The sequence below is a fragment of the Amblyomma mixtum genome, chromosome 5 (assembly GCF_055824585.1).
Source record: "Amblyomma mixtum isolate Tamu chromosome 5, ASM5582458v1, whole genome shotgun sequence".
NCBI lineage: Eukaryota > Metazoa > Arthropoda > Arachnida > Ixodida > Ixodidae > Amblyomma > Amblyomma mixtum.
The window spans coordinates 133,857,738-133,885,313 of record NC_143016.1 but is presented as its reverse complement, the minus strand read 5'-3'; the positions used below and the strand labels follow the sequence as shown (position 1 = coordinate 133,885,313).

At 46.9% G+C, this 27,576-nt stretch overlaps 1 protein-coding gene across 1 annotated transcript; it reads right to left on the bottom strand.

The window, feature by feature from the left end:
* Window positions 1-16,364: 16,364 nt before the first annotated feature.
* On the bottom strand, window positions 16,365-21,232 carry LOC149343789 (uncharacterized). Its single transcript, XM_089542484.1, has 3 exons — window positions 21,186-21,232; window positions 19,524-19,675; window positions 16,365-16,721 (listed from the first exon to the last, which is right to left on the bottom strand). Exons 1-3 carry the CDS (start codon window positions 21,229-21,231, stop codon window positions 16,365-16,367), a joined length of 555 nt encoding a protein of 184 aa, XP_089398610.1. The 5' UTR covers window position 21,232.
* Window positions 21,233-27,576: the final 6,344 nt, after the last annotated feature.

The following is a 27,576-nucleotide window of genomic DNA, read 5'->3' as shown; positions in this document are numbered from 1 at the left end:
ATTTTCCGGCGACTAAATCCAGAGTTATCTTTGGTAACAATGCTGCGAGGGGTAACAAAATTTTTTTCGAGGGTACCAAAAGTCACTTCAAAAGGGCCTTGGTGCTTGCGAAGCAAGTCTAGTAACTCTTGGTGTTGTTCAGCAGGTAGGTGCTGATTTATGGAGGTGGAAAGGACAAAGGGAGAGGCATGTCCGATGAATTTGACGGGTGGGAGAAGGGTGCTGCAAACACGACGAGCCACAGCGGGTGAATGTCCAACACGCATGAAGAAAAGGTCCCTTTGGGCAGGAGGAGAGGTTCACGGGAGGTGGTCAAACCAAAGAGGACGCCTGACCCGTTTCGAAACCGAATAAATCTAGAGTGTACGACAATTTCTCATGTTAGGTGCCAATTAGAAGGCGCGATGAGCACATTCACATTAACAATGGCATCAGAAATAAGCCTGACAAGTTTATTCCACGAGCCGCTGAACAGTCGGCAGGTGGCGGAAAAGAACGTCGCGAAGAGGCATGGAACGACTGGTGTTAGTAGTTGGGGAGCCAGGAGTGCAATCGCTTTCGAAGGTTTCATAGCCGCGACGTTCGTCTTTGAGGCGCCCTCGTGAGGCGCGGGAAATATGGCACCGGTATCCGCAGTAATAACGAATAGGGTGGCTTGAGTGTCCGGGATTGTACGGTGGCATAGGGGCTAAGGGTGTCAAAGCTATTACATGGTCGCGTGTAGGCGCCGGTGTTTGAGGCGCACTACGCAGATCGGAGCCGGCCGCCTAAAGGGAGGTAGCCGGGGCATAGTGCACATGGATGAATTGCAGTTGGTCGAGGCGTTGTAAGGTTGGGATGATGACATCGACGGAGGTAGGGTTTTGAACAGCAAAGGCGTTGAATACAAGAGATCCGATTCGTTTGAGGACGTGGCGAATACGGTCGGCCTTGGCAGTGGTGGTATTGAAACGTCGACAAAGAAAAAGCGAGTACATCCTCAATGTAGGAAGTGTATGACTCAGTTACGCGCTGAATGCGGACATCAAGCTTCTTTTCGGCGAGCTCAGACTGAACGGCCGGAGCTCAAAAAATCTATCGAAACTTTCATTCAGACTGGAGCAGTCCGAATATCCGTCTCGTAATTAAGGAACCATGTGCGTGTGACGTCACTGAGGTAGCAGGACAGATTCAAAAGTTTTAGGCAGGCGTTCCATCGTTCGAAAGACCTCACGCGGATGTAGTGGTCAAGGCAGTCGTCGACGTCGTCGCCGCGGGGGCTAGCAAACGTCTCAAGGTTGTGTTGACGGCTGCTAACGGTCCAAGTAGCCGGGACACGTATGGCCAAACCATATCTCCATAGGCGCACTCGAGCAGACACCGCCGAAGAGGGCGATCACGTGACATGACGTCACTTCCCGTCAACAGCCAAAATGGCCGTTTTAAAGGTCGTGGCGGCAGTCAGGGTGTTTTTGGGCAGTTGTAAGCAAGTGGTTCCAAGACTAGTGCAAGCTGCCAATTTGGACCCAGGATACTTGCCTCTGAATGGTTAAAGGGCGTCGATTCCAAGGTGCTATGTAAGCCGGGCGGTTGGATGCTAGATGTGCGTATTGCATTGGTCTTCAAACCGACGTAGGACCTACGCGGTGGCGATGTCACCAAGCGTTTGTTTGGAGTCCTTTGTGGCCGTTGCAAGCGTTTGCAATTCCTGTGAGGATCACCACGAACAGCGACGAGTAACAGCTGCTCACCTTGGAGAAAGGAGGCTGCTCATGGTGATTTCTTGGTAGTGCATAAGCTACACAGCCCAGTGACAATGTCCGAGAACTGAAAGTGATTGCGGTCGGAGCAAGTGCTTCTCCATCGAGGCAGAGAAATGCGCACGAGCGAAGCCTCACTATGCACGCAGTGTTTTTCGAATGCCGAAATGAACTTGGGGCTGTGCAGCTAGTCGCACTGGTTGCAGTGATCACGACCGAAGCGAGCGTTGTTATACGACGCTGTTTCTGTTGCGTACCCATCACCGATTTTGATCGTTCTTCGTGTAGGTAGTGTGCTTCGAAACTGCTGCATGTGCGACGTGACGCGATCTTCGCTGCACGGCCGTTGAGCTGTTTTCTTCCGCGACAACAGAAGCGTCACCATCCTTCCCCGTCTTGCTGCTTCATACAGTACATTTTGTGATTATAGACGCTCGGGTTACGACGTGCGAAAACGTCGGTGTGTAGTGCTGTGGTTTCGTATGGAGCGTTTTTTTTTATTTCCTGCCTGCTATGCGGACCTATGTCTGTAAAAATATTTTTGTGAAGAATTGATGACAAAAAAAAACTTCTCTGCATGATGGTGGACTGAGCCAGAGGAGTAGTTCTCGGTTTCGGTTGCGACAACCTAATGCACTCCGTTTAAAAAGTGCTATAGCATTGTGGGCTGCGGAAAGGCATCTGTGAGGTCATAATATAATTTTGCGGCTCTGTTCTTCATTGTTAAGCAGCTTAATTCATTTTGAGCAATCAACAATCTGCGCCGGGATGTGAGTCGCCAAGTACCGACAATGCTTTTGACACCAGAAAGAGAAGTGCTTTGGGATCCAGAAAGTGTGTGAGTAGGACGAGTCGCTGGGCCTGGCAGTTCATGGGTTAACACAAAACTCTCTGCACACAGTGCGACAGGCAGTATGACGGCAATTACAGTGTGTGACAAGGGTACAAGATTCAGGCTGTGCTCGACTTATCTACTCAAATCTAAGAAGTCTCAACAGACTTTGCACTCTGCACTATTATGCGACAACCAGCCATACTTATTTTCACTCTGTCTACTGTGTCATGAGCAAGTTTCTGTGTTATTGAGGTTTGAGTGCATTGAAAAAGTTTTGCCCCCCGAAATATTGTCCATAATTTGAATCCATAATAATGGGGTCTGTATTAACGAGGCATGATTGTATAAATGAAATTATGGTTATTTTTAGTCCTGATGATGACACAAGTTATTGAGCTGTGTTATTTGTCTAGAATATGCCATTGGAAAGTATGAAAGCTGATTAAGAGAATGTTGTATGGAACAGCAGTTTGGTGGTTGTAGAATAACAATTGGCTTTACCTGACACCACTTTGAAACAGCGGAAAGAACACAGGAAAGAACAACACCACTACCGCACCCAGTAGCCATTCTTGTTTTGTCATTCTCGTCCTTAGTACAGCGTCAACATGCCCTCTTTCCAGCAGTTCACCCGACAGCACACTCAAGAATGCAACAGCAGGACAGGGCACAGCGTGTACATAAATCTTGTGCATGCCTTGAAGATAGCCACCTGTCTCATCATAGCTTGGCCCCCGTATGTGTCTTGCCAGTCATCACCCAGCACCTATGACCCTATTTGTGCAGTTAGCATGTGCGCCCAATTGTAAAACATATTGTTACGAAGCAGATGACGAAGAAGCGGGCTCTCTTGCGGGACGGAGCTCTCGAGCTAGACCCGCAGACAATAAAATCGTATTTCATCGGTAATCACGTCGCTCTGTTCCTTAGCTTGCCACCAGATATCATTTGGTGTGAGGTGCCGGGTATATCGTCATCCTAGTCCCTGGAGCGCCGCCTTCTGCTCGCCTTGGTCGTCGGCCTAGTGGACATGGACTCAGCCGCCCGGCTCGCCCCAGCTCTACTTGACCAGAAATGACCAGCCGCTATCCCCCCTGCCCCGTCCCTAGCCCCAAACGTAAGACACAGCGACCATGACCAGACCCGTTACGACCCGAAGACGACAAGAACCAAGACGGCACCCCCGCCCAAGCTGCCCGGGGAGTCCATAAACCTTGACCTTCGGCTCTGGGCGACCGAGCTCTGACCCGGAAGCTCCGGGGACAACTCTTGATCAGACCATCTCATCCATCGAGGTGGCAAGCCTTTCATCTTCTGCTATTCTTTCTGACCATCCTCACCTTCAGCTGATGCTTCAGAATTCACGTAAATGATCTGGACGGTCGCTCGGTGGCCCCGGGTAATGTTACGAAGCAGATGACGAAGAACCGGGCTGTGGCGCGGGACGGAGCGCTCGCGCTAGGCCCGAAGCTAATAAAATCGTATTTCATCGGTCATCATGTCGCTCTGTTCCTTGGCTTGCCACCACGTATCAATATTTTATACTCTTGTGGTGCTATGTTTTGGGCGCTAAAGTTGTTTCATCTAAACTGGCAAGCCTTTAGAAAGCGTTCCTGCGATAGACAATTTTTCTCTCATTCTCCGTCATCGGCAACATCCCCGTCAGCGCTTTTTTTCCGGGCTTTGAAAGAGCGTGTGATAAAATTCCTCATTTATATAAGGCGTATAATCACATGCTATAACTTGGATCCAATTGTTATAAACTGGATCCAAGCTCTAACAGCCAGCCGTCGACAGAATTCCCATACTAATTCTTACGCGTCCTGCTTTTTCCTGCAATCTCGGGCGTCCCCAAGGCATTGCCCTTGTGCCCGAGGTTTTATTAAATACATTATGACTTTCCATTCAGTGTTTCCTAACAAGCCTTCATTGACGGCTATGGAGTCTGCCCTCTGCAATCAATAACAGTATTTGAATTCTCAGAACAATATTTCGGATGCTCTCGTCCAGCCTCTTTGCTAATGTTATTAAGAAATACTAATATTTTTTACTTTCAGGATAACTACATCTTGCCTACTTATAATGCCTTACTGAGAAAGGCATATTCACTCCACAGTGAAAAAAAATTGGTTTTTGAGGAAAGGAAATGACGTAGCAACTGTCACATATCTCGGTGGATACCTGAACTGCGCTCTAAGGGAAGGGATAAAGGAGGATGTGAAAGAAGAAAGGAAGAAAGAGGTGCTGTAGTGGAGGTCTCCGGAATAATTTCAACCACCTTGGGATCTTTCATGTATGGCCAAATCGTATACCGTAGGCGCACTTGAGCAGACGATGACCAGGAGTATGCCCAGGAGTATCCTGGGAATCGACCTGACGTATCCGTTCCTGGAGGTAGTTTGAGCTTTCCCGGAATCATCCGCTATCCGTCGCCCCCTTATTCTGCTGGGTAGCGAGTGTGACTCACCCCCTTCTCTGTAGTTGTGCGCAGGGAAGAAGATAGCGCAATGAGCATTCCTCTCTTGTGAACCCGGATGCGGCAAACAATGTACAGCACCGCTAACTTCACTGCATATGTAGCTTTTCGTGCAATACCAGGCACCCACTTTGTTTTGCATGCACAGAGATGTTTGAGAAGGCTTTGGAGTTGCACAGATTATAGCCAGCTTGTTGTACAGATATCAACAATGAACGGCTTTGAGGAGAATGTCCGACATTTGTTTTCAGTGCTGCACTCTGCCTTGTGCAACTGCAATGCGAGCTCAGGAAAGACTGCTAGAAGAGAACTGAAGTCCCGCTGTCTCTGTGGAGAACAAAGCCGTTCACTTTAGCCGAACGATGACCTCGGCCCCTTTCCAGCCACAGAGTTCCATTTCTATCTTGGCTTTTACAATTACCTGAAAAACACAACAAAAATAAATCAGTATTGCTGCATTGTCACAGTTCTGTGACATGCAAATCTGCTTTAGTTATCACTGAGTGTACATGTTCCAAATGGTTGGAAGCGTCATAATTTTCTCTTGCATTTGCAATTGTCATCGACAGGAGTGTGCAAAAATGTGAATTTTTATTGCATGTACACTTCAGATGCACACACACCTTATACATTGAATATATACGCATGTCTTTTGCAATAACTGCCAGCAGGGAGGAAAGCCTGTTTATATATTACAGTGTCAACTACTGTGCAGTGCTAGGGAAACGCTCGTCCCGCTCGTTCGGTCTCTTCTCTCGTGATCGTCCTTTTTGTGCACTTACCTTCCCTTCGTCACTTTTTTTTTCTGCCAAAAATATAAAACCACGGCTATGTGCTAGTTTGAATAACTCACTAATAATTTAAAGTATATAACCTTGGCTACTTAAAAATGTGATTTTGTAATTATGACGGTTCTTAGCAGCTCGTACTGCAGCCTGGCTTGTTCCAGTCAGTGTGTTCGGCCCGACAGAGGATTCGAGATAATAATCGCCTAGTCATTCTGAAATCTCTATATCACGCTTAGGGGCAGCGTAGCTTTCAGTGGAGGCAGCGTAACTTCCAGTGAGTTTTCAAGCACAGTATCAAAATGGGCGACGGATACGTAGTAGAAACAACGTCCTGTCGGCGCGCTTACATCCAGCACACCACTCTCATGGAAGAGCGCGTAAGTATTCCATCCCAGTGGAGATGCGCCCTCCACGTGCACCCTCTTCCCGCGAACGTGAACCGTGAGGACCATAATGGGTGGTGCCTGGCGCGGGCGGAAGCCCTGGCCCGCCACTATGGATCGAAACCCGTCGTATTCTACGTGGATGCCTCCGGCCTCCACCATGGGGGATGGTTCAAGGCCGCAGTCGTCCACGAATCCAAAACAGTGAACGGCCTTACTTTCTGAGCCCGTGACATAACACACGCGGAGGAGGTCACCATTGCGTTGGCTGCATCTCATTCCAATTCAAAAACAATTATTTTCCGATTCGCGAGGGGCACGCCGGAACGTCGAGCAGGGCTGCGTACCGTATCTAGCCTACCGCATTCTCCAAAACAGCGTCTATACCGGGGACCCCGCTCACCGGCGTATCGTTTGGGCTCCTGCTCACATGGGCCTTGAGGGAAATGAGGCAGCTGACGCCGCCGCCCGCGCGCTCTCTCACCGGACATTCCCCTCCGACCCCGACGATCAGGAACTCGAATTCACTCCAGCTTACTCGTTTAAAGACATTTCTTTACTTTACCAATCTGGCCATAGTCTTTATCCCCGCCCGTGTAAAGGTCTCTCAAAGGCGGAGGAGTGGCTTCTGCTTCGCCTATATACAAATACTTTTCTGTGCCCGGCAGCTCTCAAACACTTCGACCCTTCTTTCTCTGGCATCTGTCCGCACTGTGCGGAGAAGTCTTCGGTCATCTACCACATAGTGTGGGCCTGCCCCTCCAACCCTGCTATCCCCCTCACCCCAACCCAACCCGGGAGGACTGAGAGGCGACCCTGCTCGGCTGCTCTGACTTGCAGGCCCAACGGGCCCTGGTCGCGCGAGCCCGTGCTGCGGCCGACGCCACTGGGGTCCCGAACTAGGGACCTCCACCTAGTACTTGTGAGGGCTGGCCCCCTCTGGGTCAGCTCATACCTCACCTCCCGAAGTTTATCTGTAAATAAATGTTTCCAGCACCACCACCACCACTGCAACCATTGAAACAATTGCGACTAGCTGCACAAAACGAAGTTCATTTCGACATCTGGAAAACACGGCGTGCGAAGTGAGCCTTCGCAGGCACACATATCTGCCATGACGTAAAAGCACTCGCCCCGATCACAACCACTTTCACTACGCGGAACACTTGTCACTGTGCTGTGCAGCTTATGCACGCACAGAAAATTCACCGTGAACAACCTCCTTTCTCAATGGCTAGTAGGTATTGCTCGCCGCTGTCCACGGTGATCCTCGCAGAAACGCTCACAACGACCACAAACAACTCCAAATAAAGGTTTGTGATATCGCCACCGCGTAAATTTTGCGTGGGTTTGAAGACCATTGGTCCACGCATATCGAGCATCCCATGGTGCAGCATGCATAGGTCCTTGGAATCGAAGCAGTTTAAGCATTCAGATGCAATTATTCAGGATCTGGCGAGGCGGCTGGCATAGGCCCTTGGAACCACTTGTTTACAACGGCGTGAAAGTACCGCGACCGCCACGGACGAAGTGCGTCATGTCACGTGATCGCAGTATTGGGCATCGTCTGCTCAAGTGCGCCTACGGGATATGGTTTGGCAATACATCAAAGATCCCAAGGTGGCTGAAATTATTCCGGAGACCTCCACTACAGCATTTCTTTCTTCCTTTCTTCTTTCACTTCCTCCTTTATCCATTCCCTTAGAGCGCAGTTCAGGTATCCACCGAGATATGTGACAGTTACTAGGTCATTTCTTTTCCTCAAAAATCAATTTTTTTCTCAGTATGCAGTGAATATGCCTTCCTCAGTAAGGCCTTATAGGTAGGCAAGATGTAGTTATCTTGAAACTAAAAAATACTAGTGCATTCTTAATAACATTAGCAAAGAGGCTAGTCGCGCGCATTCGAAATATTGTTCTGAGAATTTAAATACTGTTATTGATTGCAGAGGGCAGCCTCCGTAGCCGTCAATGAAGGCTTGTTAGGAAACACTTAATGGAAAGTCATAATATATTTAATAAAACCTCGGGCCCAACGACAATGCCTTCGCGACGCCCGAGGTTGTAGGAAAAAAGCAGGAAGCGTAAGAATTAGTAAGGGAATTCTGTCGACGGCTGGCTGTTAGACCTAGTATCCAGGTTAGAGCAATTGGATCCAAGTTATAGCATGAGAAAATACGCCTTATATAGATGAGGGATTGTATCACACGCTATTTCATAGCCCAGAAAAAAAGCGTTCAGGGGGATGTTCCCGTTCAGGGAGAATGAGAGCAAGTTGTCGATCGCAGCAATGCTTTCTAAAGCCTTGCCAATTTGGATGAAACAACTTAATAGGCCAAAACGTTATAGCACCACGAGAGTACAAAATATATTTTAAAATTTTGTGCACATGCTAACGGCACAAATAGAGTCATAGGTGCTGGGTGATGACTGACAAGACACATACAGGGGCCAAGCTATGATGAGACAGGTGGCTATCTGCAAGGCATGCACAAGATTCATGTACACGCTGTGTACCGTCGTGCTGTTGCATTCTTGAGTGTGCTGTCGGGTGAACTGCTGGAAAGACGGCATGTTGACGCTGTACTAAGGATGAGAATGACAGAACAAGAATGGCTGCTGGGTGCGGTGGTGGTGTTGTTTTTTCCTGTCGTCTTTGTTCCTTGTAGTTTTACAAGCTCCACAGGCCTTGTTTAACTATCCGCTGTTTCAAAGTGCTGTCAGGTAAAGCCAATTGTTATTCTACAACCACCAAACTGCTGTGCCATACAACATTCTTTTAATCAGCTTTCATAATTTGCAATGACATATTCTAGGCAAATAACACAGCTCAATAACTTGTGTCATCATCAGGACTAAATATAACCATAATTTCATTTATACGCTCATGGCTCGTTATTACAGACCCCATTATTATGGATTCAAATTATGGACAGTATTTCTGGGGGCAAAGCTTTTTCAATGCACTCACACCTCAATAGCATGGAAAGTCGCTCATGACACAGTGGACAGAGTGAAAATGAATACAGCTCGTTGTCGCATAATAGTGCAGAGTGCAAAGTCTGTTGAGGCTTCTTATATTTGAGTAGATAAGTCAAGCACAGCCGGAATCATTTACCCTTGTCACACACTAATTGCCATCATACTGCCTGTCGCACTGTGTGCAGAGAGTTTTGTGTTAACCCATGAACTGCCAGGTCCAGCGACGCCTCCTGCTCACACACTTTCTGGATGCCAAAGCACTTCTCTTTCTGGTGTCAAAAGCATTGTCAGCGACTCACATCCCGACGCAAATTGTTGATTGCACAAAATGAATTAAGCTGCTTAACAATAACGAACAGAGCCGCAAAGTTACATTATGACCTCACAGATGCCTTTCCGCAGCTAACAATGCTATAGCACTTTTTAAACGAACTGCACCATGTTGTCGCAACCTAAACCGAGAACTACTCCTCTGGCTCAGCCCACCGTCATGCAAAGAAGTTTGCGTTGTAGTCAATTCTTCGCGCAAATATTTTTGCCGACATAGGTGGGCATAGCCGGCAGAAAATAAATAAAACGACGCTCAATACGAGACCACTGCACTACACACCGATGTTTTCGCACGTCGTAACCCGAGCATCCATGATCTCAAAAACAGAACCAGCAAGACGCAGAAGGATGGCGACGCTCCTGTTGTCGCGGGAGAAAATTGTTCAACGGCCGTGGAGCCAAGATCGCGTCACGTCGCACGCACAGCAGTTTCGAAGCACAGTACCCACACGAAGAGCGATCAAAATCGGTGGTGGATACGTATAACGTATAACAACGCTCGCTTCGGTCGCGATCAGTGCAACCAGTGCGACTAGCTGCACAACGCCAAGTTCATTTCAGCACTCGAAAAACTCTGCGTGCGTAGTGAGCCTTCACACGTGCGCATTTCTCGGCCTCGACGGGGAAGCACTTGCACCGACCGCAATCACTTTCACTTCTCGGACACTGTCACTGTGCTGTGTAGGTTATGCACGCACAGAAAATTGGCCATGGGTAGCCTCCTTTCTCCGAGGTGAGCACCTGTTACTCGTGGCTGTCCTTGGTGATCCTCACAGGAATTAGAAACGCTTGCAACGGCCACAAAGGGCACCAAAGAAACTCTTCGTGACATCGCCACCGCGTAGGTCCTAAGTGGTATGGAAGACCGGTGCAATACGCATATTTAGCATCCAAACGCGCGGTTTACATTGCACCTTGGAATCGACGCACATTAGCCCTTCAGAGGCAAGTATCCTGGATCCAACTAGCCGGCTTGCACTGGTCTTGGAACCACTTGGTTTCAACTGTCAGAAAACACCCCGACTGCCACGGCGACCTTTAAAAGGGCCATTTTGGCTGTTGCCGGAGGTGACGTCTCTCTCACGTGATCGCACTCCTCAGCGTCGTCTGCTTGAGTGCGCCTACGGGATATTGTTTGGCAATACGCGGCCGGGACAGCACAGGGCGGACGGGAGGAACCCTGGCCGTCAGAATTCTCCTCTTGTGATATGACGGATTGACCACACAAGCTGCTGGAGGCATATGCTAGGAAAAAGGAAATAGGGGGATGGGGGGACCAAAGCGCCCCTCCAGCACGTGTAAGGCATAGACCAGTTTTCAAGTATTCTCCATGGCAATGTTCTTCGAAACATCGAGCGTTAAAAATATGCATTTGAATGCTCCTTGAGTTGGCTGTTTGCATCGCATATTTGGAAAATGGTGTCGCTAGCATATTAATGCAGGAAGTATTGACGTCGTTGGCGTATTTTCTGACGCAAAAGCAGTTAACTTGATTGCAGTGAAAATTCTAGCGAAGCGGCAAAATTTGATAAATTTGCCGTGCGGCAATGAGTCGGTCAAATGTTTTTAGGTCAATACCCAAATGGAGTAAATTTGTAGTAGGGAACACAATACTCACTCGCATCCACACAAGCGCAGCCATATCACTAAACAGGAAAGCTATAGACTGTTTACAGCAAGCATTTCTTCCGTTTGAGACCAGATGGCGCCACAGGTGTGCTCAGAACACAGCGCCATTACGGGATTCGTTAGTCGCGTGCGTGTACGCCTCGACGCAGCAGTGGAAATATCGAGGGTGGCTGCCGAATGTGTTGTTCCTACGAAGATGTGAAAATGCAGAGAAAATACGTGTTATTGTGGTTTGCAAGAATTGCGACAGAGAGTGAAAGGTGCGGGATGCGATCGCTAGTGATCTTCACGGAACTGAATTGCAAAAGGACGTACAGCCCCTGTTCACGCCGGTTCTTCATGAATCCTTTCCGGAACAGCAGAACGCAACAGACACGTTCACTACCGCTAGATAGCCAATATATATAGAAATGTTTTGATCTTTGGAAAATCTGCATTGGTAAGTACACAACATAGCCGCATGGACAAGCTGTTCCGCCACCGAAACCGCCACTTCGTGCTTTGATTTGCTGTGCAGTGTTCTGAGACCACAATGCTCGTAAGTTAACGCATGCGGTCATTCGTAAAAGGAGCGCCTGAGCCCGAATCAGGAAAGAAATAAAAAGATGAATTAGGCTTCTACATACCGCGACAGTATATTGTGCAGTGCACAGCCGTGCGAGCAGACAACGCTTACCGTCAGTACGTGCATTACGCACCGTCTTGGTGCCACTGTTGAACTTCGCTCCAAGTAACTCGGTTTTCGTGGACCATAACAATGATAAAGCATTTGCGTCAGGGCTGCTGTGCTGAGTGGTTGTCACTTCCTCGCTGTCCATGCGAGATAGTCACTAGTGACTCAGGCTCAGAGTGAAGCTGATTACTTACAACAAATGCGACCTCGAGCACTTTCATGTCCGCATATCGAGCATGGAGCGTAGCACAATTTTATACGTGAGGCTGATATAATTGTTAACTTCGTGTAGTATCAACTCATAGCCATACGCGCGTTATAACAATTATATCGTGGAGTGCTTTGAAGCGATTGCACGCCAGCTTATGGAGGCTGATAGATGTATGGCACTGCTTACATGGTTAGTTAATATTTGTGTGTCTATTTATTTTTGTCGCCTTTCTGTGTTTAACAAACCAGTGAAAAATATTTTAGGTTTCCTAAGCACCATTAACAGGTTGTAAACAAATGCGTACGGCGTTCATGTGGGCGTTTATAGCGGTGTTGTTATGCATGCACAAAACACGACAACGACCTACGCTGCCGCTTGAACATTAAACCTTGCCATTTTAGATAATAACAATAAAATAAGCATTAAGCAAAGTCTTCAGAGGAAGCAAAGACAAGCATACAGGCGATGCACTCATTGGTTCCAACTGACGGCGAGCTATGTGGCTCTCGCGACACGAAGCCCGATCACGTTCACAGGCAGAAAGTGATCAAATTAGGATTCTCACATGTCCTACTAAGCTTACGAAAAACCGCAGTGCCGTTTTCCCACTCCTTTACAACCGCATCATCCAAAATACTTTTTGTCGGCACCGAACCATCAGATGCAGCTGCCGGCGTGACTAGGCGCGCGCCTTGTGGTCAAGAGGCGTTTAATGGCGGCGTGATCACGTGATCAAAGATGGCAACCAAAAGTTGAGGGGGCACTTTTCACACTAAACTGCTTCAAGGCGGAAGCCTTTCCTGGAGCACTGTTAGGCATTGACTGAGAGACTGTTTGTTATTGACTAGTGTTTTATTTGGCTGTATACTTTAACTGCGCATTAAAACTACGCACTTTCAGAGGCGCGTTTCACTTCTCCCCTAGTGCGTCTCTTTATCTGCTTCTTCGACTTCGGCTGTATCCACGACTTCCTCAAAGTTTAGGTCGGGGGAGATTTCCGCAGATGGCTCATGCCCGGTGAATTCTTTATGTTTGATCGGGTCTACGTCGACTACTACCGCCTTGTGGTCACTGAAGTGGAGTGATATGTAGTCTAGATATTTGACGCTGGGGTGGGTTCTGAAGACCAAATCCAAGCAGCTTCCGTACTTGGTGGTAGCTTTGTCCCGTGGAGTAGACAAGTGCAGACCCAGAGATTTCTGCATTCCATCTAGGAAGTCTTGATGCGTTCTGGCAGCCTGGTTGAAGTCTCCTACCACTATCATTGGGCCAAACTTGAACCAGCTTGGTAGCACTCGTCCCATGAATTCATGGCCAGCCCGTTGGGATATGTGAGGTGACAAGTAGACGCACACCACGTTAAGTCCACTTTCGAGCTTGACACCGCACACTTCCTAAACATCAAAGTGCAAGTCGTCAAACTGTAGCGGTGTTAGGTTGACGTCTGTGTGTGCGTAAATGGCAACTCCCGCTGCTTGGTTGGAAGCACGACTTGCACCTGTAACGTAGTGAAAGCCTTTGATCTCAACTGGTGCCACCAAGGGATTCATCCATGTTTCAGTTAGACAGAGAACCTTGCACCGAGCCAAGACATGGTCATGTGCGACGTCTTGACCGTGTAGCGACAGTGAACGAACATTCACACAAGCTAGTGGAAGCTGTGATGCTTCCATGATAGCATTGCACCGCTGGGTGTTTGTAGTCAAGCGATGCTCGTTTAGACGCCTGAACTCGTCCATGAGGCTGCGGTTTGGGTTGCTAGTCAAGCCGTGGCGGAACTTGGCCGTGCTCGTCGGCAAATTTGTTTTTGAGGAAAAGAAATGAATCTGTCTCGCATATCTCGGTCACACCTGAACCTCACCGGAAGAAGGGAGGGACATGAAAGTGAACGAAGACACCGTATTCAGTACACGCGGGTTTGAAAATGGTTTTTTGAGGAAAGGAAATGTATCTGTCTCGCATATATCGGTGGACACCTGAACCTCACCGGAAGAAGGGAGGGACATGAGAGTGAATGAAGACACCGTATTCAGTACACGCGCCTTTGAAAATGGTTTTTTGAGGAAAGGAAATGAATCTGTCTCGCATATCTCGGTGGACACCTGAACCTCACCGGAAGAAGGGAGGGACATTAGAGTGAACGTAGACACCGTATTCAGTACACGCGCCTTTGAAAATGGTTTTTTGAGGAAAGGAAATGTATCTGTCTCTCATATCTCGGTGTACACCTAAACCTCGCCGTAACGGGAAGGGAGGAAGATGGGAGTGAACGAAGACACCGTAGTCACTAGACGCACCTTGTTCATTCCAAATCGTCAAGCTGGCATGGCGAAGTATATTGAAGTTCAGAAACTTGCTCCTGAAGCTCCCGAGTGGCTCGAAAGAGTCGAGCCTTTGGTGACGCTTAAGGAGTTTTAATATGATGTGTTGTTAATTATTGCTCATTGCGCTCTGTAAGTGTATTTGTGTACTGTGGTTCTTGCCGAAGTCAGGCAATAAAAAAAAAAAAAAACTGGCATGGCGAAGTGGTAGCGTGCTCGTCTCGCAGTCCGGAGACCGGGGTTCGATTCTCAAGCTCGAAAAATTTCCTATTCTGTTTTATTTGTTTATCTGGTCTGACTAGAAAGGCTAATTGGTTAAGTAAGTCCCACTAACTTGGAGCATCACTATACGATCCCTTTAATTGGTTGCATGGTTAGTAGCCCAAGTGCAATTGGCCCCCTTTGAAATTCGCGCATTTTGACGTCACGAGCGTTTCGAACAACTGAGAAGCGTGACATTTTCTGTCGACAACTTCTGCTTACAACGACGAGGCATTAAAGGCTTCCGCCTTAAAATGATACGGCGCTGTAAAGCCGCTATACAGCTTCCACTGGAACTTCGTAGCTAAAGAAAAATCTGTCCTGGTTTTGAACCTGGGACCTGCGGAGGTTGTCTACGACAAGACGCTGCGTCGGCCAGGCTAGTTTTTTTTTTTTAACAAGTCCTCTTTTCCGCTGGCGACTACGCGCCGTCGCCTGCGTGACATCATGAACAATATCCGCGCTACACCTCCGCGAGAGCCCACACAGAGGAGAACACACGTGAACAAGTAGCTTCAGTGATGTAGCCCACGCATTTCTGTGAAATGACGGAGCACGTCGACCACTGCATGCACCGCATGACGGACCACTCAAGGTTCTCCGTTGCGGGCGGAAGACATTCCCTATCGAGATGCGATGCCGGCGGGAAGTTTTTTCATGGGAATAGGCTGTAACCTGCACACATGGAATTCCATTCCACGACACCCACCTTCATCCCATCGCCTAGAACTCGTGCAGAAGTGCCTAGTAGCACGAAAGCGGATATCACTCCGGCAGACTCCGCACGCACTCTTGAGACTTGAAGATACCACACGCGCAGTGACAGCCGTTTGAATGCGCGAAATCGCCTCAGCCTCTAGCCGGGCGAGTGTTGGTTTGGTTCGTTGCGTTCTTGTTCGCACAGGGGTAGGAGCCCTGTGGTGAACACAAAATACTCCGTGGGTAAGCAGCGGCGCTGACAGCACGTGAGCATAGTCGACTGCAGTCGACCGTAGTCAACCGGCCACCCGCGAAGGGGCCGGCATACAAAAGTTACGCCAGTTGGCACCGAGACGCCAAGCCCCTCGCATCGTCTCTGCTTTCCTCGCCTGTTCCAACACCCTGACTGCACCTGTTGGAATCCAGTGGTGCCACGTCCGCTTTGATACCTTGTTTTGGAGACCCTCTACAATGACTGCACGGTTTGTCAGTTATAATTTCGCGAAACGTGATCCCGTGAAACCCTGTTTCTTATGGACTTGCCTTTCTTCAAGCGTGGCTAAGTACGATTCATTTTGTCGGCTCTGCCAGCTTCGAAAAAGGCCGACTTCACATCTGCAGCCCCTACAATGCCCCGCCACACCATTGGGCGCTGTTGGTCTCGACTTGTCTAGCCAGTTTGCACTCGCTACCCACGGTAATCGTTGGATGTCCACTGCCATCGACCATCTGCCAAGCTACGCGGAGACCGCAGCATTACATTGATGGCAGCGTTTTTCAGCTAGGCATTTTTTTCGTGGGTGCAATATTATTGCCGCAGAAGAAAATACACACCTTAACACCACGGCCAGAAACTTGCAAATGTAGTCACGGATAGGCACGCGCACTTAGTGAGTGTGTAGTGTAGTAACTAGAGGACAAAGAGATGGTACAAAAACGCCTCAGCCGCAAACATGACTTCTCCTACAAACAAGAGCAAGAAAGATTTTTTTCTCTGTCACCTCTACTCGATCACACAAAGCATATTTCCGCTTTATTCTAGAATTTGACGTCGTACAGCCCAAGGAGCTCTTCACCTTGCTCGATGAGTCGTTGTCCGACCGTATCGATACGCAGGCATACTTGTTTCACGAAGTCTTCCGCCTTCTGCGAGTCCTGGGCAGAGTAGCTCGCGACCGACTTTTCAAGAATTGTATTCAGAATCTTGGTGGCTTTATCCGTGACGTTGTCTGCCGCGGAAAAAGAAACGTGATCCTTGATGACCTCCACAACAGCCTTGATGGGCGACACGGCCACCTTTGCGACTCCCTTCACGACATTGCCCGCTACTTCCGCCACTTTCTGAACGCCGTCCTTGATCTTTCCAAACAATTCACCGAGAAAGTACTCCTCAAGCTGCAAGATAAACAAAAAACGAAACGCACTTACTTTTTGCCGCTGCAATTTAAGAGACTAGAGAATTGCTGCTATGTTTTTTTTGCGCACAAAAAACATCATTTTTTTTTGTTTTCCTCCGAACTGCCCTAGCAGAAGAGCGCCCCTAGTAAGCCTTTCTAAGTAACGCCGCTCTATGCCGAGTGTTTTGAGGGAAAGGTTCCCGTAGATCTAAAAAATATTGAGGGGTTCAAAGCAAACGTGATTTTCACGAACAAACAGTGTGCCCCAGGAGATGTAGCCATGAAAACCGTGATAACTAGTTAGGTAAAAGAATAATTTGAAGACTACCATCTAATTATAGCAATTTAATGGTTAGGTAGAGTTTCGACTTCGTAGCCGTCGAGAAGAGAATGTGTATTATGCTTCTGAAAAGTAGACAATCTCCCTATCTAAAACTTTATTTTGCGAGCAACTTTGTGATTCTTGTCTGTACAGAACTGAAACAGTGGATCAGGCATGCATGAAGTTCCGCGCAAATGCAGTGCCCTCTATCGACGTACCGGAGTGCTTAAAATGATCATTTGGAACCTTCTGCGCCATTTTACCCCGCCACTAAGTTTCTTTTGCTTCATCGTTTTGAGCACAAGAAAAGGCTAATCATCGCCAGTTACTAGGCCGTCACTTTTGAACGCTGGCTGACAGTTTGTTCTCGAAGAGAAGTTTTTTCTTGATACACCACCACATCTGCATTACCTTTTGTCAGTGTTCGCTCAAAGAACTGCTGCAAGGTGTAGTATATTAGTGGCTAGAGGGAGTTTTTGTCATCGGCGAGTGTAAAATCGATTTGTGACAGTTTTGAATATGTGAACGCCGTACTGCTGCAAGGTGTAGTATATTAGTGGCTAGAGGGAGTTTTTGTCATCGGCGAGTGTAAAATCGATTTGTGACAGTTTTGAATATGTGAACGCCGTATCTGCAATACTGTTTATGTCTTACAACTATGCAAGCCATTTTGAAGACATTATCGATGTTCCTAAGGTCTTCAGTGTACGCATCACTCATGAAATATGCGATTCTTTGAAAAAACAAAAATTTTTGCGATCACTTTCCATGTTATTGTATTTAAGAAAATTATAAAAACAACGTCTAGCCTGACATCTGCACAGCTATCATCAAATTCACTTTCGTAAGGATCTGGATGATGGGTTTCTGTTAAATTTTCTCTTACATTTCCTCTAGCGGGCTACGAACTCTAACAGGAAAGTAGGAAATCATACTTCGCTTTCATGTTTAAGAAATACCATTTGTGGCAAATCCCAGTGTTAGAATCAAACTTCCGGTTTCTACTCTGAGAGCCACCTTTGCTAGCCAGCACTGCGCCTGTTTCAAATTTTGGGAACATTGATAATTGCAGTTCTTTCATATCAAACTGCCTGTTCACACTGCATATTTGAGGTCGGGTTCATGTGCTAATTCTATGGGCCGGTTTTCATTCACAGTTACAAACGAATGCAAAACGCAGTAACGCCACAAACATTTCATCATCATCAGCCTGACTACACCGACTGCAGGGCAAAGGCCTCTCCTATGTCTCTCCAATTAACCCTGTCCTTTGTCAGTTGCCGCCACTGTATCCCCGCAAACTTCTTAATCTCATCCGCCCACCTAACTTTCTGCCGTCCCCTGCTACGTTTGCTTTCTCTTGGAATCCACTCCGTTACCCTTAAGGACCAGCGGTTATCTTGCCTTCGCAATTACATGCCCTGCCCAAGCCCATTTCTTCCTCTTGATTTCAACTAAGATGTCATTAACCCGCGTTTGTTCCCTCACCCACTCCGCCCGCTTTCGATCTCTTAACGTTACACCTGTCATTTTCCTTTCCATAGCTCGCTGCGTTGTTCTTAACTTAAGCTGAACCCTCTTAGTTAGCCTCCACGTTTCTGCCCCATAGGTGAGTACCGGTAGGATACAGCTGTTGTATACTTTTCTCTTCAGGGATATTGGTAAGCTACCATTCATGATCTGAGAGAACCTGCCATATGCGCTCCACCCCATTCTTATTCTTCTAGTTATTTCCCTCTCATGATCCGGATCTGCGGTCAGTACCTGCCCTAAGTAGACATATTCTCTTACTACTTCCAGCACCTCGCTACCAATGGCGAACTGCTGTTCTCTTGCTAGGCTGTTGAACATTACTTTGGTTTTCTGCATGTTAATTCTTAGCCCCACCGTTCTGCTCTGCCTGTCTAACTGTTTGATCATGCTTTGCAGTTCTTGTCCTGAGTGGCTTAGCAAGGCAATGTCATCAGCGAATCGCAAATTACTCAGGTATTCTTCATTATCTCTTATCCCGAACTGTTCCCATTCCAGTCCCCGGAATACCTCCTGTAAGCAGGCAGTGAAGAGCATTGGCGAGATCGTGTCTCCCTGCCTGACACCTTTCCGTATTGGAATTTTATTGCTTACTTTATGAAGAACTATAGTAGCTGTGCAGTCGTTATAAATATCTTCCAATATTTTCACATAGCACTCTTCTACACCCTGATTCCGCAATGCCTACATGACAGCTGAGGTTTCCACTGAGTAAAATGCTTTCTCGTAATCAATGAAGGCTATATATAGGGGTTGATTATTTTCTGCGCATTTCTCTATCACCTGATTGATAGTGTGAATGTGATCAATTGTCGAGTATCCTTTACGAAAGCCTGCCTGATCATTTGGTTGACTAAAGTCCAAGGTTTACTGTTTACAAACATTTACTTAAAGTTAAAATACTTAAGCGCTCCATACTTTCCGGTCACGTTAAATCCTAATGCTTACCTCGTTATTGAGTGTCTCATCCTGCGCGAGCTCACGGGCCACGTGGCGCAGAGCTTGGCCGACTAGTATTGCTTCCGCGCCGACGGCTTTGGACTCTGCGTCAATTGTCGCCTCAAGAGGAGGATTCTCCCGCCGAATCGTATGCGCCGACGCTGGAATCACAAAATATGAGATTCGGAGTAGTGTAAGGGATACTTGACCGTTAATATTGAGGGACGAAAGTCCATTGAGTACAAGTTGTAGTCCTTTATTGCAGCGTTACTGGTGTGGGAAGCGAGCGTTTCTTTTTGTGGCATTTTACTTTAGTCGTACACTGTGCATTAAACAGGGGTACTGCTAATCATTCTGTCAGTCTATAAAGAAGTTAAATTTTTCCGTAATATTAAGTGAGCACCGCGCGGCATTCATTAAGCGTCCCAGTACGGAACGGGAGATACAAAACAGCGATAGTGCGCGCATGCGTACTGAACCCTATGCTTTTAGTAACGTAGTCCACTCAGCCTTCAAGCTTTTGCCGCAAAGCCATCGCTTTTTGCTACATCCCTAATGAAGAAACGTGCGAGCAATGAGAACGACGCTACGAAAGTATACCTTCATATTTTATAACGCTTTTTCCTCTTGACCCAAAATAGGTAGTTCGAACAGTATTGGCGAAACATTATTCTTCATTTATAACTGCATAATTAGGAGTGGCAATCATACTTCTTTCTCTGTTATAAATAGTTTTGTCCTGAGCGAGCACCGACCATGAGATATCTTCAGCTTTTTTTTTTTTTGCAAGACGACTCTTTCCTTTCCGTATATGAGGCACCCGCACTTGATGAGCTTTGTGCTGTTTAAGAGCGTTAGCTCTTATCACGTTTCGAGATTTCGTGATGTCTGCTGCCACCCTGAGATCACAGCACCATCTGCGGCTGCAACTAGAAAACAGCACATCTCGCATGGAGACTTGTAGCGCAACCTACAAAGCAATGTAGAGACAACCACCTGCCGCGTGCCAATGATGACGTCCCGGTCCAGTATGGTGGATTGAGGTCGATCTACGTGAGTATAACGCCAGGGAAATTCTAGTAAACCAACGTTCTTGTAACTAACGCTCGTTACTTCCACGTCTTTCAGATGGCGGCGGCGTTTTTTACCTCCTCACTTTGGATAAGCTATATAGTGCTAAAAAACATGATGATAAGCCTTTACTTGTCTTAAAAACCCCAGCACCTCTTACTGGTTGAAGCAGTTGATGAAGATTGCTTTGAGAAGGCCGTACTGTGGGGTAAACTACATTGCGCTGACATGCGGCATCAGCGGGCTGCAGAGCGCCGCGATATAAGCGATAATTTGCGCAATGGGCACACAGCGTTTTCGCCAGTGCTACGTTTCTACCTTACTGGAGAATGCAGTGTTCTTTCTAAAGCAACCTTCCTTTTACAAAATCCAAATACGCACAGGAGCGCACGTACCGCCAGCATCAGCGGCGGAGTACCACTCTCCTGCGTTAGGCTCAACTTTGAAATCTGATTCTTCCATTCTCAGTTCTAACCACTATCAAAGCGGCGTTAAAGAGGGCGTTCGGTGAAGACCCTCTTGTCCACACCGACCACTGGTCACCAAGTCCTCATTTTTTTTCATCCAACCTTAATGCTGACTGACAGCTTTTGTACTCACCTGCAACGAAGCAAAGAGCGCAGAATGCAGCCAAGGTTGTCTTCATCGTGCCTGTGGTAAATCATTGAAAATAGACGGAATTAGAAAGTGAAAACACGCACTGATATAATTTTGACTTTAGAATCTTTATAGTACCTCACTATAAGAGAAGAAGAATCAAGTATCTTGAAATTCCTTTCAAATAGACCGTCTGAGTTTGCAGGCTCCAAGAACTTAGACATCTAGGTAAAGGTGAAAACATGGTAGTGTTCCAGGCTTTTCAAGAGGCGTACTGAATAGTCTTCAGAAAAGCATTAAAGCATTATTCAGTTGGGATACTGTGTATATTTCACATTTTTTAATTCGTCAGCCATCTGGGAGCTTCTTTAAACATCAAACATTTCTTTGCTGAAGAAGGTAACAGCTAAGCAGACTCACCTCTTCAAGGGTAGGGCCTCAGTAACACCATATGTGTGTTTTCAACTATAGGCAACACTCTTTTATAGTTGCAATAGACGTGTATCACTTGTTTTTGCCGACAGGGCTGATAAATACCTGTGCTTAGTAAAAGCCTGTGGTCAGTCGTCTTTTCCATATGCTGTTTGAAATCTCTTCCATAGTGATTAAAGCAGGCAGGCCAATGTCCCACGAGAGACAATTGAATTAAGCACTGCTGCATCCTAATCAAGCGGGAAGTATTTCTTATATTCGCTCTTCAGGTGTTCCATTCGCTGCGGGCGCGTCGCGCTCCCGGTATTCACAGCGTATGAACGAGGCGCCTGCTATCCTGAGTGCGATGGCTGCGCTATTATTCCGAGAAGTTCTGCTGCTGCTTTTTTTGCGGATCGGGTCTAGATAAAAGACAACAGTCTGCAATTCACCGCTGTATCATGTTTGCAAAACGCAATGCAATATTACTATTTATGCAATGAGGGTTTTGAGCCTGCGGCAGGTACTATCGACACCGATCGAAGGCCTAGTGCTACATGCATTTCTGAGATATGCACGCATTTTCTAGGAGAAGAAGAGATAGCGAGTACGTGTGTGCAATATTTCAGTTTTGGAATAAAATAAGCACGCAAATTATACGTCACCGGTCTAAATTTTTTTTTCATGGAATTGACTTCATCACAACATGGTGGCGCCTGCTATGAATCCTTTTATAATATTCCCACAAAATGCTGCTTGCCCTACTAGGGGCGGGAAAAAATCAAGACTTTCACAGCCATAGTTCATGTGTTCCGAGAAGTGGAATATGTCAGTGAATGGATTAGTCTTGGTTACGCGGCATGCGCGGCTAATGCGGCATCTGCACGCTCTCCACCTGTGAACTTAGCAACGTGTTTGGCAAGCTCCCCACATTTTAGCGCTTGATCTCGCTACAATGACAGGTCTAAGAAGAAAAAAGCCGAAAATTGTGCTGTTGAAGCTTCCTAATTTACACGTTTTGTACAATGATATGCTAGGTGACCGCTTTCCTTAGTAATTAAACGAAAGGCACAGGGCCGGAGTCTCTTTAACTGTCTCACTCTGCCAATTATTCGACCGCAGTGCAGCCGCCGTGCACGCTTCAATTTTCTTGAAACATGACGCGCCTAACCAACTTGCTGTTGTCAAAAAAGTGTGTTTTGTGATCCTCGAAGGTTTAAAATTCATGTTTTCTCTAGAATACGTACACCTTCAATTACAGGTGTTAGCAATGCCCTACATTTTACCAAAAAGCACGTTTCGGTTGTATAGCCACCACTGTATTGGGAACGAAAGTCCATGCGGAGCGCAGTGAACTCACAGCAGCGTTTTAAAAATATTTTGCAATACACCACGTAGTTACTTTAAACCTTCAGAGATATCGTAAAAATCGTGACGGATGCCTCACTCCGGTCTGGGCTTCTGGTTTGCAGAACGAGGCGGACATCATGCTAGCACCTAGATTTACATACTGAAGTTTCTTCCAGTAATTTACAGATACTGCAATCCACAGAAGAGATTTTAGCACGGTGAAAGTACAGCATATCAGTACATCAAAGCAGCTAACTTAACAAAGCGAGAACAAATTACATTGCTTAAATGACAACAAAAACAACGTCGTTATTTTATAAAACTTCGCATAATAGGAAAAGGCATCATTCAGCTTGCAACAAATGCATTAAAGCTTAGCAGCAAAGGAAGACAACGAAGCCTGACTTCGTTATTATTTAAGTTACTCCATTGAATCACGGTAAGAGGAAAATAAGATTTAAAACAATTGTTTGTTTACGCGGAATGGTGTCATTGTTCTTTGATGTCTCTGCCTTGTGGCATATACACAAGAAAATATAACTGTATCAGAGAGGTTAACATAATATACTATCAGCAACAAATGAAACGCGAACAAGTAAACCGAAGAAGCAACACAAATACACCAGCATATTAACTACTATAGAGGAAATACAAGCGAGGTTGATATTAACACTTCTGTAGAAGAGCCTTCGCGCTTTCGAAGTGGCAGTACTCTCTGCTATTACACAGCTGCTCCTGCCTAATAATTTCTTACTTTTCTGTTCATGGCTCAGATGTCTTGTTCGCGTTTCATTTCTTGCTGATAGTACATTTACAAGCTGATACATTAACTTTAATCGGGATACTGGGTTACGCTCAGGTAAGTTGCTTGTTTCAAAAGTTCTGTAACCGAGGTGCGAGGGAGCTATTGTAAATGAAACGTACCGCCATTCTGTGCACCTGGTCGCGCCTTTTATCATTACTTTGCCTAAAGCATCCCACATAACGGCTGTGTAATGTTGTACGGGGCGAATTATAGTGTTGTATGCTAGTAAGCGAACGGGGCATGTGAACTGTATCGAGGCTCCTCTGACAAAAAAAAAAAAACTATTGCCAACGGTGTCAAATGCCAACGGTGTCACAGTGTGGCTCTGAATCTTGGAACTTTGACATGCAAGACATTCGCGAGTCCACTGTAGGGAATCGCGGTTGATGCCGGGCCGTGCGAATCGTACGTTGAGAATCTTTCGGGTTACTGGTATTCCTGGGTGTGACAGCTAATGTAGCCATCCGTATACTTGACAGCGAAGGCAAGCAGGCACAAACGGTCGAGGGATACCTGTAGACGTGTCACAACAAATGTTTCTCACTCCAGGCAAAGAGAACCACTGGAGGATGAGCGACGTCGAAGATTCCTGCTAACGACTTAATTCGTCATGAAGTTGAGCCGTGCCACTTTTCCGAGATCTATTCCCGACGCACAAGCAATATCGTTTACAGGGCTGCGTGACAGAGCATCGGAGACTGCATTGTCGACTTCATTTGTGTGCCGAATGTCCGGGGTGAATCCCGATTTGTATGACATCTGCTACAGTTCGTGGGCAGTATGAGAGTCACCATCATAACTGAGGGAGTGTAAGGCGGACGTAAGCAGCTTGTGATCTGAAACGACAAAGAATTCAGTGCCTTCAAAGTTATGACTAAAATGCCGGACTGATGCGTATAGGGCCATCAGTTCACCCCCGAAAGTGTTTAACGCTGCTCGGTAGGTGTCAGTTTCCGGAACAAGGAAGTGATCGGCCGCCATACCCCTTTGATGAGTTGTTGTAGGACGGCACCCACAGCTGCGTCCAACCTGTCGACCATGACGCACTGCGGTTCTCTAGGTTGTGGGTAGGCAAGAAGTGCGGCATCGGCAAGGCGTTTCTTGATCCTTTGAAAAGATGCTTCGGCGTCGTCCGTCCAGAGTAGCTCCATAGCAGCACCTTCTTGTGTCCACAGCAGGATATGGAGTGGGTGCAGAATGTACGCGCACTGAAATACGGAACGTCAGTAGTAATTCATGAAACCAAGGAACTCTCCGACCTTACGCTTATTCGTTGGTCGTGGAAACTTCTTGACAGCTGTAACCTTGTCTGGGTGAGATTGAATGCCGGAGCTTGAAACAACATGGCCAAGAAAAGTCAGCTTCTGTCCACCCAGCTCACGCTTGTCCGTATTCTCCAAGATGCCATTCTCAGCCGGGCGTTACAATATGGCTCTTAGACGCGCCTTATGCTCGTCCGGTGACTTGCTTGCGATGAGTAGGACGTCGAGGTACGCATTACAGAAGTTGAGGCCGTGCAAAACGCCTTTGATGAAATGCCTGTCTGGAGTTTCGCAGGCCGAATGGTATGTGAAGTAGCCGTCTTCGAGACGTCCTCTGGAGCAATTCGGATCTCATGGTGGGCCCTCACAAGGTAGATTCTGTAGGAAACTGTAGCCCCCAGTTGGCTGGTTGTGGTGTCATGTATGTGGGATACCGGATAGCGGTCGGGCACTGTTGCTCGATAATTGGCTCGACTGCCCCCGCAGGGTCGCCACTCTACTGGTGTAGATTTCTGCACTATGTACAGTGGTGACGCCCAAGGACTAGCGGAAGGGCGGATTATGCCGAGCTAGAGGATGTGGTCACATTACTGCCGTGCTGCTTGCAGCTTTTGTGGGAACAGGCGGCGTGGGCGTGCGTAAACTGGTGGGGCTGTTGTGGCAATGTGGTGGCATCCCTTTGGTTTGGCGGCCGTGCCGGACTGTGGTGGCCGCGTCAGCTCAGGAAAATCGTGGAGGATGCCGGTGAATCGGGCAGCGCCTGGAGGTGCAACGAGCGTGGGGTTGAGGGGAGGATGTTCGGATGGCTACCCGCGGAGCTCTGCTTATGATCGAGTACCCTGCAAAACGTTGATTGCGGAGATCTGGAAGGTTCTAAAGGTCATTATCATTCGTAAATCCGGCGACAAACTGTGTAATTCACTACAGGCCCGTTCCGTTATTATTTACTTCCGGTAACATTATGGAGAAGTTCATTTTTAAGCACTTCAGCTCTTTTTTAGGAAGCAGCAACTTCGTTTCTAGTGGCCAACATGGGTTTGATCGTGTCCTCTCTACTGCAATACATCTGATCCACACAACCAATGAATTCTTGGCGTGCCTTGATAAGGGTGGGCAAGTAGACGAAATATTTCTAGATTTCACAAAGGATCGTGTTTGACGCCGTAAGCTGATGGTAAAAATCCGACATCTACAGAAAAATCAGCCTCTTGTTCAGTGGCTTGACTCCTACCGTTCTGAACGGCACCAATACGACTAGATCTCCGGTTTCAATTCTCCACCTGCTTCAGTTCTCTCGGGAGTCCCCCAGGGCTCCGTGTTTGGTCCACTTCTATCCTTATTTAAATGTCTTCAGTTTCGATTCCCCAGTGCGATGCTGCTTTTTTGCAGACGACTGCTTTGTATACCTACGCATTCAAAATGCCGAGGATCATTGTACACAAAACGACTACCTGTCAGAGGTTTCGAAGTGGTGTCTGTCCTGAGAAATCTATTTAAACACCTCAAAGTGTATAAAATTGACAATTACGCGCACAAAGGATGTTAATAATTACACATCCAAAATTAACGGCACAGCCATTTCTCGTGTAAACGAATACAAATATCCGGGGATTGTATTTAACAGAAACTTAAGCTGGAGCTCGCATATCGGGAATTTGGTTTGAAAGGCATCCCACAGGCTTTGGCTGTTAAGAAATCACCTGAAGCACTGCACAACTAAAAGAAAATTAACAGCCTACACTTCATTAGTACGCCCATTGCTGAAATATGCAGACGTTCTTTGGGACCAGCGCACCCATGTAGATATAAATCGCATCGAAGGTGTGCAAAAGAAAGCACTAAGATTCATCTACAACGCATACGTATGTTAGAGACCTGACTGTCACTGATCTACTAACGGAGCGTGAACTCCAGACGCTTCCACCCCGCCGCAAGTTACACCATTTAAAACTGCTGCATGGCATTAATATGTTAACAAAATATAATTTTCACTCTTATATGCAATATAAATCTTCCCTTCCAACACGCGGCAAACACAACTCGACAATAGTAGTGCCACGATGCCGACCTAAAGCTTACCGGTTTTCTTTTTTTCCAAGAACAATATATGAATTTAACAGGCTTCCGCCTGACGTGGTCAGCCCTACAAACCAAGATTTTTTCTTATCTCCTATCTCGCCTCTGTTATAGACGCAGTGTTTGTTCATGATTTTTTTTGCATTTTTGTACTCTTGAGAAACACAGCGTATTAGTTCTTGCTTCTGTGCTCGCTTTTTATTTTTTATTTTGTGCGTGTTTGATTTGTTGCATCGCATTGTACAACGATGTACGCTTGTTCCACTACTGCCTTGGCTAACAAATGGCGGTTGGCAGTATTGAATGGAATAAATAAAATAGTTTATAAGCAATCAAAAGCTGTGCAAAAAGCCTGCTCCTAACATAGCAATTTTTACGGCTGCCACACCAAAATTCCACCGAAATATCCTCTTGGGCCCCAAGCCCAAAGAGATGGAGCGATGCCCGTACGTCGGTACTGTCGTGTTCTCCACGGCTTGTAACGGCAATG